At 33.4% G+C, this 17,203-nt stretch overlaps 1 protein-coding gene across 2 annotated transcripts; it reads right to left on the bottom strand.

Annotated features, from left to right (window-relative positions):
* Positions 1-3,774: 3,774 nt before the first annotated feature.
* Positions 3,775-16,390, bottom strand: LOC148273431 (uncharacterized). 2 transcript variants are annotated; one of them, XM_088238707.1, is made up of 4 exons: positions 16,277-16,387; positions 9,279-9,352; positions 7,794-7,891; positions 3,775-7,195 (listed from the first exon to the last, which is right to left on the bottom strand). In XM_088238707.1, exon 4 carries the CDS (start codon positions 7,154-7,156, stop codon positions 5,948-5,950), a length of 1,209 nt encoding a protein of 402 aa, XP_088094833.1. In that variant the 5' UTR covers positions 7,157-7,195; positions 7,794-7,891; positions 9,279-9,352; positions 16,277-16,387; the 3' UTR covers positions 3,775-5,947. The 2 variants fall into 2 exon arrangements, with proteins under 2 accessions (XP_088094833.1, XP_088094834.1); XM_088238708.1 differs by lacking the exon at positions 7,794-7,891 and having other exon boundaries at positions 16,277-16,390.
* Positions 16,391-17,203: the final 813 nt, after the last annotated feature.

Genomic DNA, 17,203 nt, shown 5'->3' with positions numbered 1-17,203 from the left:
AATCGTTTGGTAATTTCTCCTGTAATAAGAAAAAATATTTCTTGAGTTTAGAAAAAAAAAACAATTTTTTACCCCTTTGATTATTTTATTCTGTTAGAATCGAAAGTAATTCATTTTTGCATATATTTAATAAATAATAATTTGTTTATTTAACCACGTTAAAACATTCATGTTGATTCCATCACTGAGCATTCATGAAAATGCTTAATTTTTCAGTAGTCAGTTGATAGCTTCAATAACAAAAAAGATCACTACGATTTGAAAAAAAATAATTCATTAGGTATATGATATAAGAATACCTTTACTATTCTGCATATTGAAGACCAACAAGCTATTTTTTAAAATATGCTTTAAAATATACAGTTAGTAATAAATAAATTCTAAATATAATAAATAAATTTTACATTTTTTTCCAAAGTTATCTAATGATTTAAAAATGTCAACGATTTGTCCATATTATTTGCAGTACTTCAACATTTTCTTTAAAGAGAATATTATGTGTGATAGTAAATTTTATAAAAGCCACTAACTTTTAGTCAAAAATAAAAATATAATAAAGTGTTCGTATTTTAATTTGAATTACATTAAACATGTTTGAAAATTTTATAAGATGAATTCACCCCAATCTTAAGTATGAATTTACCAAACAAATGTAATGATATTTAAGTAGTTTTTATTATTCTTCATTCTTGAATCCTATTAATTTAGCATATTTTTTGTTTTATAATCTTCAGTAAAATTTTGGATGCTTTCTAATAATATTACAGTAAAAAGTATTTAATCCACTCTCCCAGAAAGAAAACTAATTTCACCGGGAAAGTAAAATTGGTAGCAGTTCTCATCAATGTTTTGATTGTGTCAAATCTATGAATTACTGGATTGAACCCGGTTTATCAATATTAATAGATATTTCAATAAAGATGGTATCTCACCAATATCTATCAATCAAGGTTTCAGCTCCAATACTAAAAAAAAACCATCAGATTGAAGAATGAATAAATGTGGTTGTTTAAACTTAGGTAGAATAGTGAATGCAAGACAATGTGTAAAGTGATCACTCGACTTGACATGTCATAGCCCTGTAAACGCTTGGATTTCCTTATTCCCTTCTCAAAGAGGTTTTCCATCTTTATTGAAATATTTATCAACAGTTGTCATGCTGAATCCTACTTATAACTTGTTGCACCAAATGCTTAATTTCTTTTCATACATTCCTTAGACAGGTGAAGCGTCGTCATATATTTGTTTTGATTTGCGATTATTATTTTGCTTGATATGACATTATTAACTTATGCGTGCTTATTAAGGAATTCATAATTTATTGTTTTATTTTTTCTTCTATATAATGTAACTTAATTTATAGAAGCTTTTCAAGAAATAGTGAGCTTTGTGTAAGATATATTAATCAGCTCCCGGTAAGGTTATCTCATTGAATAAAAAGCTTAAGTCCCGCCAAGAATGACACAGGATATAATATCGGGATTGAACTTCTGAAAATATTACAGACATTTAGCTTATTGCCACCGTGCATATATTATTTACAAAAGTATTTCAGTGGTGACAGTAAAGTTGGCATGATATAAAAAGCCCCCTGATTAATTTAAAATAGAACTTAAATAGTCTTGTAGATGGTTTGTGTATTATCAATTGGACGTAATAAAAAAATATATGTTTCTCCTAGTAAAATTCTGTATCTAGGCAGATGAAGAATACAGTTTCATGTGTGAAATAAAAACAGAATCCCAGATGAGCGTTTTTGACTTAAGGACTACTCTGGTAAAAGTCCTGAAAAATGAAATTGAGTGGAGATCAATCTGCCTCGTAGCGTTGTGGTTGGCACATTAGCTTACACGCTTAAGGTCCCGGTTTCGATTCCCATAAATGTCGACAAGAAAAATTCAATGTAAAAAAAAAAATGAAAAATGCAATGTAACACAAATTGCAATGTAACACAGATTTGTGATACGGTATAGATCCTAAGTACATAATGGTACACATTAATCTAAACGACTACGACACGGTACAAGTCCCAAATACATAACATCACACAAAAAACGACTACGACACGGTAAAAATTCTAAGTACCTAACGTAACACATATTCATACACAAATAACATCAACCCTGATGATGGACGCTGTAACGCGATCCGAAACGTCGGTAGAGAGTACGAACGACACACGGCATAATAACCCAGAAAAACTTATTGTGTACATTTTACTAGTTGTGAGGTATTTAGATTTTAAATAGATATAGATTTTAAAGTTAAATGCCCATTCCAAATCAACAATTCAAATAAAACTGCAAAAAATATAATTTCTTGTATTTATAAATTATGAAATATTCCTTTTTTCTTTTTAAATAAAGATTATTTAATGCCATTAATGAAGACATTTCTTGAAATTTGGTTGTTAGCAACTTGTGGCAGAAACCCGATGATATATGGTAAACCTTAAAATATACCATTTGTTGATCAGATAATGTTTTATCTGAGATTTTGAAAAATAAAACATTTGCCTTGATTTCCATTGAATTTTTATGTAGATATCATTACTTTCTTTTAGTGTGGTGTTAAAATTGAAAAATAAATTATTTCTACTATAGACTTAATCATATCTGTGTTTTACATTAAAGATTATTGATTTTCCTGTAAGATGGTTGCAAAGCAGTTCACCAACTGTTGTTCTTTATTGATTTATTAAGGGAAATGTGATATGGACTATTTATAGTCATGTGTTTCATAACAGTCATTTGTTAACACAAATTAACAAAACTCTTTAATACCAATTTATGGTCTTGAATGTAGCAAAATGTTCTTCTTGAATTCTCGAATGCAGCAAAAAAGTATCTTGAAATGCTTTTTTGAACACTATAACAAAATCTCTAATAAGTAGCCTACTTTTGGAGCATGGTTGTGTGAAATTATGATATTAGATTAGATAGAGAAGAAAAATTCACACAAAACTGTGTTAAATTGACTTAAATCTTGTTTTTTCTGACTTGTCTTGTGTGTACTTGAAAATTATTTTTTTCTTCATAATATACTCATTACATAAAAAAATAGCCAAGGAATCATTGCGTGCTATACCAATGAGTGTGCTAGTAATCATACTTAAAATTTGATAATACGCCTTATTACTTTTATTGTAAGAATAAAGCGTTACAAAACTAAAATAAACGCCGATTCTGTCAGCAATGAAACTGAAAACATATTATTCTTCTTCTTCTTCCTCTTCGTTTAGACCTGTTCATCTGTTATGGCGAAAGCTGCTACTCTCGGGATGTTGAGATCCAACTGTCTCCATCTTTTAGTCCTACCAGGAATACGATGACCATGTGGGATTTCCTTAGCTGCAATCTAATTTGCATCTCCTGGGTTGTTTGGATAAAGTTAAGCTCTTTTTTTTTAAACTGAGATGCTCATGTCAAACCTTCAGGATGCCAGGTGGAACTTGTCTAGCATTTGTTACAGGTCATCCTCCGATCCTACTACTAAGGGTCCATCATTGGCATAGCATATATTATGATATTGATGACCTTATCACTCATCCTGTAGCCTAACCCTAGAGCTGCCACCTCTTCTATGAAGTCGTCCATAGTTAAACGGTGAAATTTTTAATAAATGAAATTACCATGAAATTTCTTTCCATTTGGTGTAAATTTTGCCTCGTATTTGAGAATAGCCCATCAGTTGGGTGGATTATAAGGAATTAACACGCATACCATAGTAATAATTTTGGGAGGTCAATGGATTTGTAAAAAGTGAAAAATTGAACACAGTTAAACATCATTTTCTTTATTGAAAACATATTCTTAACATTATGTAGACAGCTGTGCAATAATAATTTCCGCAATAATTTGATATGTATTTAAGAATCAAATTTTGAGTATTTTTTAAAGCAACGATAAGTGCTATATGTGTTGGTGTTTTAATTATTATTGCGATCGCTGTCATGACACGTAAAAAGCAAACAACATTTGTTTTTAAATATTAAGTAGTTAGCACAATAGTTTATATAATTATTCATATGTATTTAAATAATAATAGTCATTTTTCAATTTTTAAACTCCAAGAAACACTAGATATCTGTGAGTTTGACTGACACAAATAAAACAATCCCTAAAATTAAAATTATTATATAAAGAACCGTATTCATTAAAACGTTTTAAACTTCAAATATTTCTTTTCACAAGTTCAACTTTTTATTTTAATGCGACAAAAGACAAATTCAACAAAACTTACATAATAGAAAAATGGAATAAATTATCTTAGTTATAAAAAAACTTAAACTCGCAACAAAAATACATTTCAGTTAGAATGATCACATTTTCAGAAAGTTATTGAGACAATCAGATTATATTTGTCAAATATTTTTAGGTTATATTTATACGCCGGTTAAACTTCAATTTTTTATTTTTCAATTGGGTTTTAAAAACATGCTGTGATTGCATGTTTACTTTGTATTAGTTTGTTTATGACTTTTGTTTTCTGTAAAAATATAGTGAACTGTGGTCATATTTAAACATAAAATGTATTTGACTTTGTAATTGCTGTAATTTATGATACAAAATATGTTTACAGAGTTATACAGAGACCTGGAAGAACAACTAATGTTGGCCCGAAGGGCCAACCTAGCATATAGCAGTCGGTGTCAGCGGACTGTTATCTTCTCGTTGAATATTAATTCATGAGATTTTAAAAGAACTGTAAAATCTTAACTTAAATACCTACAGTTTAAAGTTCATAAAATTTAACTTGATGTAATCTTTGAAAAATTGAATAGTTAAATGTATTAAGTTGTCAATAAAAAAACTAATTATTATTTCAAACTAAGGAATGTATGTTTCTCTATCTACTTTAAATTCATATATTATTTGAGCGTCCATTCTTTTATAATTTGTTTATGCAATAAAAACAAATGCGTACATTAGTTTTGTAAACTATAGAAAAATCTTTTAATAAATATCTTAGCCTAAAAAATGTGCTTTATAGTATAGTTCATACTCAGGTTTTTTTTAGATGTGCTTATCTGAAATATATCATAGTAGTTTAACTAACTGAAATTCTCATGTTTCATAATATTATGACTGAATAACACATAATGTAAGTATAACGAAATTGGCACAAAGATATTTTAATTTTATACATTAAAAATTATATCATCAACATATTTCAGTAAAGGTTTGTCAAATTCAAAACTGACTTTTTAATAAAACTACACTAGAACAAACATTTGTTTTACAAGATTCACATAGGTTTTCAGGAGTAAAAAAAAAAGTTCCAACAGACTTGCCTGAATGGGGTTGATATGTATTTAAGAATGTGCAGTGTGCAGGTACAACATACATAGACGAAGAAATTTCACAATATTCATCTCAGCCATATTGAAAATAGATAAGATTAATATTTACAGTAAGAATGTTCATAAGAAATCAATAATTTAGTTTTTTTTAATTAACGTATAAATAGTAGGTATATAAATATTTTTGTACTGCGTAATAAATTTATAATTAATGTTCAAAATAATATAATGAAAAAAGTGCTGGATGTGCTGGTTTTATTCGCAATCCGCATATATACCACATTTGGAAACCAAATACAGTCCATTTTGATCATCTGCTACATAAAGGTAAGGTGCTCAGCCTTACGCTTCAGGTGCCAGTCAATGCCATGAAATATTGCAGTGTAGAACCAACTTCCTAATCAACATTTCATGTCGAACTTCCCAGAAATTGAACCCGGGATCTCAAGCATGATAAGCGTTAGTTTTGTTATAAATAATTAAGACAATGCTTATCAGTAGCAACTAAATTAAAGAATAGAAAGCGTTTTTATTATAAGGCTAAGATTTTAAACTAAACCTGTCAGTAAAAATAAAATATCACTCGTATGAGAATAAAAATTACATGTTAAAATTTGACTGTACATATCTTTGGTTAAGCGCCTCTTAAGATTGGCTGGACTCAGAGGAGTGGGTGGAACGTCCGCGGTGCGTGCGCATGTGGCGCGTGATCATGTCGCGGCGGCACGCGGCGTACGGACACTGGGGGCACTTGTAGGGCTTCTCCCCCGTGTGCGTGCGGCGGTGCGTGGCCAGGTGGTCGGAACGAGAGAAGATCTGTCCACATACGGCGCAGCGGTAAGGCTTGTGGCCCGAGTGAAGACGCAGGTGGCGCGTCAGCATGTCGGAGCGCGAGAAGCCGCGGCCGCACTTGCCGCACACATGGCTGCGGCTAGGCGAGCGGCCGCGGTGCCGCGACGCCACGTGTTTGGCCAGCCGGTCGCGCTGGCTGAACAGCTGGCCACATACAGGGCACGCCCACGCCGTGTCCGAGCCCAATGGCATCTGCTCCACCACTGGCGATACGTGCAGATTGTAGCGCGCCGCCACACTCTGCCGCGTTGTCGGCGACGCGACGTCTCCGCACACCTCTGGATACGCACTGCCCGCCGCCTTCTCCTTACCTTTCCCCGATCCACCCTCTCGATTTGTGGGACGCTTAGATTTCGGTGTCTTATTATTATTCCGCTTTGTATTGTTCCCTCTAACCGACAGGTCTAGGGGCACCTGCTGGTATTGTTGAACTTCGTAATTGGCTTCAATTTTAGGCTTCTTTGCTTCGTTTTGGGAAGCTGCGCCATATCCGTCAATCGGTGCATGTCTGACTTCTTGTTTAATCAGACATTGTTCGATGATTTCTAACCTGTTCCTCGGTCTGGAATGTCTCTCTTGCAAAGTCAGTCGGTTGAATTGATTTTCCACCGGGTTCACGATAGATGGATGCGATGTGGTGGCCTGGAAGCTGTAAACAGGAGGCTGGTAGGAGCCGGACGTCACTGTGTGCGACGGGGGGGAATGTTTTCCGTGGTAGGAGCCGCGTGGATAGGCAGCTTGGCTGTATGCCGCGTAAGCAGCAAGCACCGAGCCCGCCTCGGGCAGCACAGGGGTGTGGGGGAAGGCGGGGGGCGCGGTGCAAGCCACTTGAGGCATCATCTGAAGTGCCACCCGCTTTTGCTGGGAGACACTCACATTATTGTTCTCCTTATCAGCCATCAGATTTCCATTACCCAACTCGGCCAACTTATCAACTACTTGGCTAAGTCTTATTTTCTTTTTGGTGAAACATATTTTCCCCGATGTTTCTTCATTAGCCATTTTTGACTGAAGATGTTCCTCGCAGATTTCAATGTAAATCTGTAAAAATATTTAATTTAATTTAGATTTACAGTTTTCTCAATTACTATATTTTCAAAAAAAAAATATTTAAAGCACTTGTGAAATATACGTAGGTATATAAAGTAAATTATCTTTTTATATTTTTACTAAGCATTTAAAAAAGGATTCTATTTTGATGTTAAAAAAACTCATCCATTTATAGATTAATGGTATTGTGCATTCACAAATGCTTGATTTTCTTCTTAAATAATATTTTTGCACTGTTCATGCAAACCCCATCCTGGAATAGTATTCCAAGTAAATTAGTAATTTTTTTATTTTTTCCTGTTATACATGAAAAACCAAACCTTTTTAGCAACACAAAGCATACATGTTTTCTGTTGTATTTTGTATAAACATTTTTTTTTCTGTTTTTAATGATTCAAAACACAGTGCATTAGATGTGCATGCATCAGCTTAAAGCTGCTAGCGCATCTAATAATAATAATTAGCTTCATGTTGATAAAACTAGATTTTTTTTCAGTTTGTGATTTTTGCCTGACTTACAGCTATTGTAATATAAGAAAAGGGATTCACGAAAAGGGAGTTAAGATTACAAAATCACTTTCAATCTCACCTAAATGTAACATTTTTAACCAGTTAAAACTAATCAGATAGGTTTGTGGCTGCTTGTTGGAACCAGAAAAGCTTTTGATGCAGTTATTTTAGATGAATCTAAAGAAAAAATAACTTTTATTAATAAAAATCATTAAATAACATTACTCTTTTTTTGTAAAAACAGTGAATGCATCGCGAAAAAGTTACATTGCAAAAAAGGAACAGTTATTACATACGAGTATGTATACCGCAAAAAGTTATAATTATTGTAAAGCAAATAATAAAATATAATAAGAAATCCCATAATAAATACTTGGTCAGCTGTTCGCAAAAATACATAAACATACTACATTATACGCAGATGAAAATTCCGAAACAGAATCCACAATTTTTCATCAAAATTTGAACACTGAAATTGAAAATATATGGATAAATGAAATATATATCATCCACTAATGTAAAAACATACCGTTTCAAAGCAAAGAGCTTGAAATACTGATTTTGTTTAAATGGTGACTAATGATAACTAGTGATGAAAAATATCCAATGCTGTGAAAATATATCAATGAAAAACCAATTGAAATGTTCAATGAAACCATTTGTAAGAAATATGTATGTATTTGATATTTGGTATTAAACAAGACTGCAACTAATTATAATGTTGCAGAAGTACCCAATGGCCTTTGACTGACCAAAGGGCAAACTTGTTTAATTTTTACATAATAATCCCCTTTAAGGGCCAATTAATTACTAAATTGCCATGAAAATATTACATTTATAGTGGCGTATAATGAATTAGTCAATATTGATATAAATTTACTTATTATAGAAATGAAATATTATTGACACTAAAATCCATAAATTCACTAATCACCGATAAATTACAATTAACTTCTGCCGAGAACTTCCACTGATGGAGAAAAATAATAATATATTTATTTTAGCTTAAATTGCTTAGTATTTTAAAAACACGGCATTCTTGACAAAAAAAGCTCTGCTATGAAAGTTTTATTCTTTACTCATACATTGAAACATTTAATAGAATGATTTATTTTAATTGTAAAGGCTTTAAAGCTAGTTAAATAAATACTTTATATTTGTTTTTACAAATATTTAAAAAGCATCATTGCCGCAAAACCTTAGTTGAGTATTAATATATTATTACATTTAAGTTTTTATTCATATAATATGGAAGACTTGTCATGTTCACTTTAGATATCTGTCAAATAAGTTTATACAAAATCAGAAAAGAACAATAAAACACTCAATATGTTGTTGAAATGTCACAATTACAATAAAGGGAAGAACGATTCTCGCACATAACATTTATTGGCCACCACCAAGTCTTTTTTTTCCTATGTTCGCTCTCTAGGTGAAACAAAAAATGGCATTCACAAATTCGCAGTGCAAGAAAATGTTATTTACAAAAGGATTATTAAAGTGCAAATCTCGCAATATTGTTTTATCAACTCTTCACTCAAATTTAGATAATGAATATATATACCCGAATTCCTAAAGCAGTGGCGTGTAGAGTGTATAAACTGGAAGCGATTCTTCAACAGGAACGGAATGGAAAACCTGGAAAAAAGGTAAAAACATAAAAATCATATTTATGCAACTGGAAAATACAAATTATTGAATATTTACTATGAAAACAAAACTTTAAAGCACGAGATACATTATTGTAACAGTTTTGAGTCCATTTAGAATATGAAAGTACTATAAGATACATTCTAGTGAAAGCACTCACTCCAACTATTTGAAAACTGTTTTAAAGACTGTAGGTCTCATACTAAAAAATTTTTTTTGTCAATAAACAATTTATTCTTTAAAAATTTCAATTTAGTAAACTGCCACTTTCATTTTTAAAAAAAACCCCAGTTAGCTGAATCTAAAAATTCCTATCAACGAAACAATGGTTTGAAATGATGGTGTTTGAAAGGGATGAAAATATAACTAAATGTGAGATCAGAGTGAACGAGATATTCTGAATCAGGTAGAAGAATTTGTGTATCTGGAAAGTATGTTTACTAGGGATGGAAAGACTGAGAAAGATATTGAAAGGAGGGTGAGTGCCGGGAACAGGGTGAACGGTGCACTGAAATCTACTTTGGCAAACAAATGTTTATTAACTAGCAGTTCACAATGGAGTTCTAGTGCCAACTCTAATGTATGGGAGGGAAGTATGGAATTGGAAAAATAATGATGAAAGTAGGTTAAATGGTGTTGAAATGCGATCCCTCAGGCGAATGTGTAGTAAAACGATGCATGATAGGTGCACAAATGTTGAGATCCGTGAACTATGCAAGGCTGAGACTTGCATTATCGACAGGATCAAGAAAGGGGTGCTGCGTTGGTTTGGACATGTAGAGCAAATGGACAGCGAAAGAACGGCTAAAAGGATTTACGATGCGAATGTTGATGGATGCAGAAATCGAGGAAGACCGAGAAAGACATGGCACGATCAAGTCCATCAAATACTTGAAGATGGACATGTCAAAAGTAGGAATAATCGGCGTGCGTGTATGAGAAGATGTATGAATGTAGAGGAAGCAAGGTCTGTATGCAAAGACAGAGTGATGTGGCGTTCTATTCTCTCTGCCTACCCCTATGGGAAAAGGCGTGATAGTTTTTTGTTGTTGTGTGATTCTAAACAAAAATATGAAACTCCTAATTTTATGAGTCAGTTAGTAAAAAATTATGATGTAAATATTTTGGTGCATATCTTGGTTTTCCCTTAATTTTTTTTTCTTGAATTTTAAAACGATTTTTTTTTTAAAGCCAATCAACAGGCTTAAGTAAGCCCTAATGGATTGACATTAATGAATAATACTTCATCTAAACATTCTTAAAATCTATTTAAATTAACAAAAGGTATGTATATAGCATAATCTAGGCGGAAATGGCCAGTGTGACATCGCAAGTCAGGAGAGACAACACCACATGCTTCTTAAATGCCTGCCCTTCCTGTAGGAACACATCGACAGTACAGTTTAGTGAGAGTTCGTTCACTGTTTTGAGGATCCTTGGCAGAGGGGAAAATAATCCGATGTTAGTTTTATAATTTCCCACAGCAAAGACAGGATTGGTACGCAAGTTACTGCGAGGTACATTAATGTTTATCTGAGCAAGGATATGATGGGCATCTGTATAGTTAAGTTAGATATTAATTTGTGCAAAAATATCAAACAATATGACACAGAAACACCAAAAACATATGTAAGATAGACGACTGACCAGTTAAGTAGAAGATTATCGCCATATGTGTACATGTTTTGAAATTAAGAGGTCTCTAACGTGTTCGTGCGGCGTGTTCTCCGTGGTGCCATATTCACCAATTTTACTATAATAGTGTACTAGTGTAATTTATTTTATTTTAAATGATATAACAGCGCTAGTGCGACCGCGATCGACTGGTCCATCGTAGCTATTAGGACTGAATGTCAATCGCGACAAGGCAAAGAAAAAAAATAAAGGTGCAGAAAGACGACGACTTTCATTATTTTTTTAGCTATATAATTATATTGAATACGTAACAAAATTGATTTTAAAATTAAATCTTAAAATTAAATGATTTTTAAATGAAATGTTTGTCGGCCCCGTGGTGTTATGGTCAGCGCGTTTGCCTACCAAGCAAGAGGTCTCGGGTTCGATTCCCGACATGGTTGATGTTTTAAAGGGTGTTTTTACATTAGAATATTTCATAGTCTCTTTTTTTTCCATACATATATTTACATAGAATTTTAATTACAAAAATACACTTTAAAAAAATATTTAAAATTAAGCTATAACATAAATTAACCCTGGACTGGTACCTGAAGCGGAAGACTAATCCTCTTATCTTCATGTAACAAAAAATGATCAAGATAAGTTGCGATTGGTGTACCGATGCAGTGCCCTATGCACCATTTGGTGCGGAAAGGGATGATAATGATGATGTAAGTTTGTATTGAGTGTGGAATACAATGAGTACCCTAGACGAGTATTTTCCATTCTTTGTTTCAATATTTCATAATTGGCACCGGAAAAGCAATACGTTATTTTTATGTAATAAAAATGATTAAGTTATGCTGCAGTTGGAGTTATATGCAGTGCCCTATGCACCAGTAGGTGCAGATTGGGTAATGATGATTGGTAGATTGGAGAAATTCAATAAAAACGTTAGTAACAAATTATGGAAAATATCCCACGAAATGAGCGATTGCTTATGGAAACACCTTTTAAAAAATATTTGAGTTTGTCCAAATGTTTGTAGACAAAATACTGGATTTTACCCCCTCGGTAGTCATTAAGATTAACATTTTTTTGTTAATATTAATGACTCCCGAAGGGGTGAAATCCCGTCTTTTGTCTACAAACATTTGGACAAACTCAAATATTTTACTGAAACCAACTGGTCCAAGAAGAAGTTTAAAAATTGGAAAATTGTTTTCAGGCGTTGCCTATTATGTGAAATAATTCAGTCAGATGAATCTCTTCACAACAATAAAGGTTTCAGCTCGTTAACTTCACTAAAATCAACAAAGGGAAGAATTTAAGAAATATGAATGTTCAAACATAGGCAAAATGGTAAATGTTACACAGTGTGTAAAGTGGCCACTTAAACCAGCCAATGAGATATCATAAGCTCTGTAAATGCCTAGACTTCCTTATTCCCTTCTCTTAGGTATTCTCCATCCCTATTGTAATTTGAAACACTTTATATACTATGATAGATAACTTTAATAAAAAACAATAGAAGTAAATCGTAAGACACATTTCGCAATACATACAGCCAAAACCGCATTTAGTTTCTTTTTAATTATTAGATCTAATAATATATTTAAATCATCATTTATGTTTGATAATCTTAAGTAATGATGATTTATAAATCTAAATAAACATGTTAACATAATTTATTAAACAGTTAGCCACGAAACGTTTAGTGCTTCTGACAGGAGTGCTTTTGCGATGAACGCAACAAGTGGATCTCTGCAACTGAAACCGGAAATAAACGCATTACCGGAATGTCAGTTGTCGAGAGTGCGCTTTTAAGAATCCGTAGTTGTTATTATCCCAAATGTAACGGCTTGAGAAAAGCTAAGACGCCAAGAAAATTGGAAAACTGAGATTACGATGGTAGGTTAAATATTAAAAAATTAATGAAGTTTTCAGGCGACACATTATTAGGTTATGATTAGGGATTTACTGTCACTACGGGGGCAGTGACGCGTTATTTGAATTTGTGATTAAACCCATTATATAATGAATCTGAGTAGAGCTTTTTGTGTGTTTATAAAATTTGAGTCTTGTTTAAAATGACCTTTTTATAATAAGGCATGTCGTTCTTTATATATTACTAAATACGTTTTTGCCATCATCATCGTCATTTCCCTTTCCGCATTCAGTGCATAGGTCACTGTACCGTAAAAACAAATGCTGCCTAGCGCAACATGAAGGTAAGGTGGCCAGTCCTACGCTTTAGTTACCAGTCAATGAAATATTGCAGTTTAAAAAGCCTTTAAAATCAATATCGCCAGTTCGTTCTGCCGGGAACCGAAGTCAGGGCCCGTATTACATTAGGAAGTTTACATTTGCGCGTTTGCCTACCATGCAAGAGGTCTCGGGCTCGATTCCCGACATGGTTGATAAACAATTCATTATGTAATATATAATATGAAATATAACTATATAATTTAACTGAATAATTAAAACTAAACAAAAAGTTAAAGTAAAATACTAAAAAAAAAAAACTGCAAAAAAGTAAAAAAGAAACATAACATATCTAAGATGACAAATAAAAGATAACAATTAACGTGAGAAAATCTTATGTTCTAATATAAATATAACAAAGTAAAATTGAGAATAATTTAACATAAACATAAGGTGGTTAGTATTTAACTAGGTAATAATGAAAAAGAAAAATTATGCTACAATAATACTTTATAAATAACACGTTTTTGGGTTAATATGATCTTAGTAACCTTTATTTTATCAGTTGGTTGGAAGACGTTGGAATTTGGCAATAAATCCACAAATGTATAATTTATTTATAAAGAAATAAACAAAAATACGTATCCAAGAAAACAAAGTTATATTTAACAATGTATTTTTAATAAACTCATTCCTTTTCTAAAAAATAACGAGTGAAATTTCATTTTAATGCATTAACAGAGTTTGTATTGAAAATATCAAATATTGAAAAGGTGAATGCATTTCTAAGTTGGTACGAGAATTGTTACAATAAAATAATTCTTTACTTCTAGTGCACCATATGCTGTGGTTGGTGTAACAATTTAGTGCCCTATGCATCATTAGGTGCGGAAAGGGAATGTTTTGATGAGTTTACATTTATCGTCAATTTTATCTAGGAGTTAAAATAAAGTTTTCTTATTTTTCTAAACATATTAAATCACAGGTTACCGACGAAGATACAAATACGAGTACGAAGAAAATAAGGCGCCGATCCGGAGTCTCGGAGATATCGTGGATCGTGCAGCAAAGTTAAAATGGCAGTGGGCATCACACTTGGCGGGGCCAAATGATGGCAGGTGGACACCCAGCAGAATAATGCGGAGACCATGGGCAAACAAAAGACGTGTGGAAAGCCACAAAAAGATGGGTCGATGACATTGCCTCGATAGCCGGTGAAACATGGATGTTAAAAGCGGGTGATAGGAAGGAATGGAGACGTTTGGAAGAGGTTTTTATCCATCAGTGGAGAGAACGAGGCAGAAGAAGATGAAGGTACTTCAAATTATCATACAAATATAAAGGGAAGTTGATATATTTCGTCTGTCTTTATATAGTTCTTTATTTACATTTTTTTTTCATGTATCTCTATAATAATGTAAATACTTATGTGTATGTATGTATGTATGTGCATGTGTATGTATGTGTGTACGTTTTTATATGTAAGTATATTTATTATCTTTTTATATACCCATATACATATACTTATGTTGGTACATTTCTTTATTTTCACTTATTATTGTATCTTTAGGTTTTTCTTTAATTTTAAATAAATGTACATACTTATGTTTCACTGCTGCACATAAATGTATTCCTAGTAAATGTAAAGCCCGTAGGCCATGTATATTATTGAATAAACAAAATAAATATCAATTTTACTTTATACTGTCTCGATATGCACCGATGAAGATGTCGTTTGTAATCGCGGCCCAGGACCTGAAGAATGGTCGGCGAATGCGTCAACCACTACACGACGAGGCGGACTTATCTCCGATTTTTGCGTGCTTGCCGCCTTCGCCTGTGGCGGGTTTGTAATATAAATTTTATTTTCTGTAATACGTAAATTTATTCCATTCTTCATTCCAGAAAAAAGATGCAAGGACCTTCAAAGATAAAAAAAATTAATTTAAATACTGACTTTTTATTGGTAGCTTTTTATGGGTATTTGTCAAAATTATAGAATATTACGAATTGATGAGATCTAAATAACTCCCAGGGATAAAATCCAGCCTGTCTGCAAAAATTTGGACATACTTAAAACATTGTTGATTAAATTAACCGGTACAAGACGAAGTATAAAAATTGGGAAATTGTTTTCAGGCGTTGCCTAGTAGGTAGTGATGTTCTGCCGGATGAATCTCACCCACATGATAAAGGTTTCAGCTCTTTTACTTCACAAAAGTCAACCGATAGAAGAGTTGAGAAAATGTGGATGTTTCAACATAGGCAGAATGGTGAATGTTTCACACTGTGCAAAGTGGCCACTTAAACCAGCCAATGACAGTTATAAGTCCTGTAAATGCCTAGACTTCCATTTTGCATTCTCTAAATGTTTTACCCTCTCTCATGCGGCAGATTTAGATCAACAATTTTTAAAAATGCATTAGCGTTTGGAAACTTTAAGAATGCCCACTGATGAAAAATTTAAGGTCAGTGATAAATGAATAACATTTAACATATTATTTTATTTTTGCAAAAGAGCTTGTAAGCTCGTTTTGTAATGAGGAACTTCAGCCCTACGGGAAATTGGATACAAAAAATGTTTTCTTGCGCGCGGTAAAAATTAGAGCGTTAAATTGTACGGCAAAGTTTCTTGAAAATGCACGAAAAAAATAATTTAATGAAAACGAACTACTTTGATTGACTTCACTGGTTCATATGAACCAACCAATGATGTGAGAGCTGTGAAGGATATCCGGTTGGCTTGCCGTAAACGAACCAATGGGAAGAACTAACAGAGAAAAACCTCTGACGTCACACGACGAGTTATTTCAGAAATACAAAACTTCAAAAAATCATAGCGCTGATAATACGATATGTAAAAAAATAAAAAAATGTTGGCTTAGTTTAATAGTCTTTTAACAAATAAAAACAGACTTTTAACTTCCTCCTTAGAAGGGATAAATCGCGCAGCTTCATCTATCCGACGGATGGTCAAATTTTTTTCAGGTACCAATAGATGAGGAAACGGACGAAAAATACGCCGGCGGTCAACAGTTTCCTCGCTGTCGACGATTTGTAGCGCCGAATAAAGAATAAGAAAGGACTTACGCCATGGCGGAATAGGGCCCTCGAGAAGCCGGCGAACCTCCCGTACCTCCCACGCCGAGATCCGGCTGCGACTGCCGCGCGCTACACCTGCCGGCGCTTACTACTTGCGCCAACAAAAACTTAACTGTTCACCAAAGTTCGACCAGTTCGTATCGTGGGAGTGTGTGCTGAGGCTACTCCCGCATACGTGCGGCCCGAGGTGACCATCGCGCGACGGCTGTCGGTACCGTCGATCTACATATATGTACTGCACATTGTACCGCCGCGGTTAGCCCTGCGCAAACGAATCAACGATTACAGTGAGAGAGGATGGGTGTTAACGTCATTTGTGGCCGTTTTTACAAATTATGAGAACAAGAGGACGCAACAAAAAATACAGCACATAAGTCAATTATGTGTTCTCCTTCATCATTTTACAACAAATTAGTCTCGATGTTTTGAGATTGACCAAATGTTTGTAGACAAAAGACTGGATTTCGCCCCCTAGAAAGTCATTAAGATTAACAAATTACAACAGAGATGGAAAACATTTTAGACGAGGGAGTATGGAAGTCTAAGCATTTACAGGGCTTATGACCTGTCGTTGGCTGGTTTAAGTGGCCACTCTACACACTGTGTAACATTCACTATTTTGCCTATGTTTGACTGCAAACATTTGGACAATCTCAAAACATTGTAATAAAACCAACTGGTCCAAGAAGAAGTTTTAAAAATATGAAAATTGTTTTCAGGCGTTGTCTAGTATGTAAAATAATTCGATCAGATGATTCTCTTCACAAAAATAAAGGTTCTAAATTCAACAGATGGAAGAATGGAGGAAATGTGGTAGTTCAAACATAGGCAAAATGGTGAATATTACACAGTGTGTAAAGTGGCCACTTAAACTGCCTGTAATACTGTAATTGCCTAAACTTCCATATTCCCTTC

This window comes from Micrasema longulum, unplaced genomic scaffold (assembly GCF_059751315.1).
Source record: "Micrasema longulum isolate JH-2025_06_02 unplaced genomic scaffold, ASM5975131v1 h1tg001954l, whole genome shotgun sequence".
Taxonomy (NCBI): Eukaryota; Metazoa; Arthropoda; class Insecta; order Trichoptera; family Brachycentridae; genus Micrasema; species Micrasema longulum.
The sequence above is the reverse complement of the archived record's forward strand: the minus strand, read 5'-3'. Positions and strand labels throughout refer to the sequence as shown.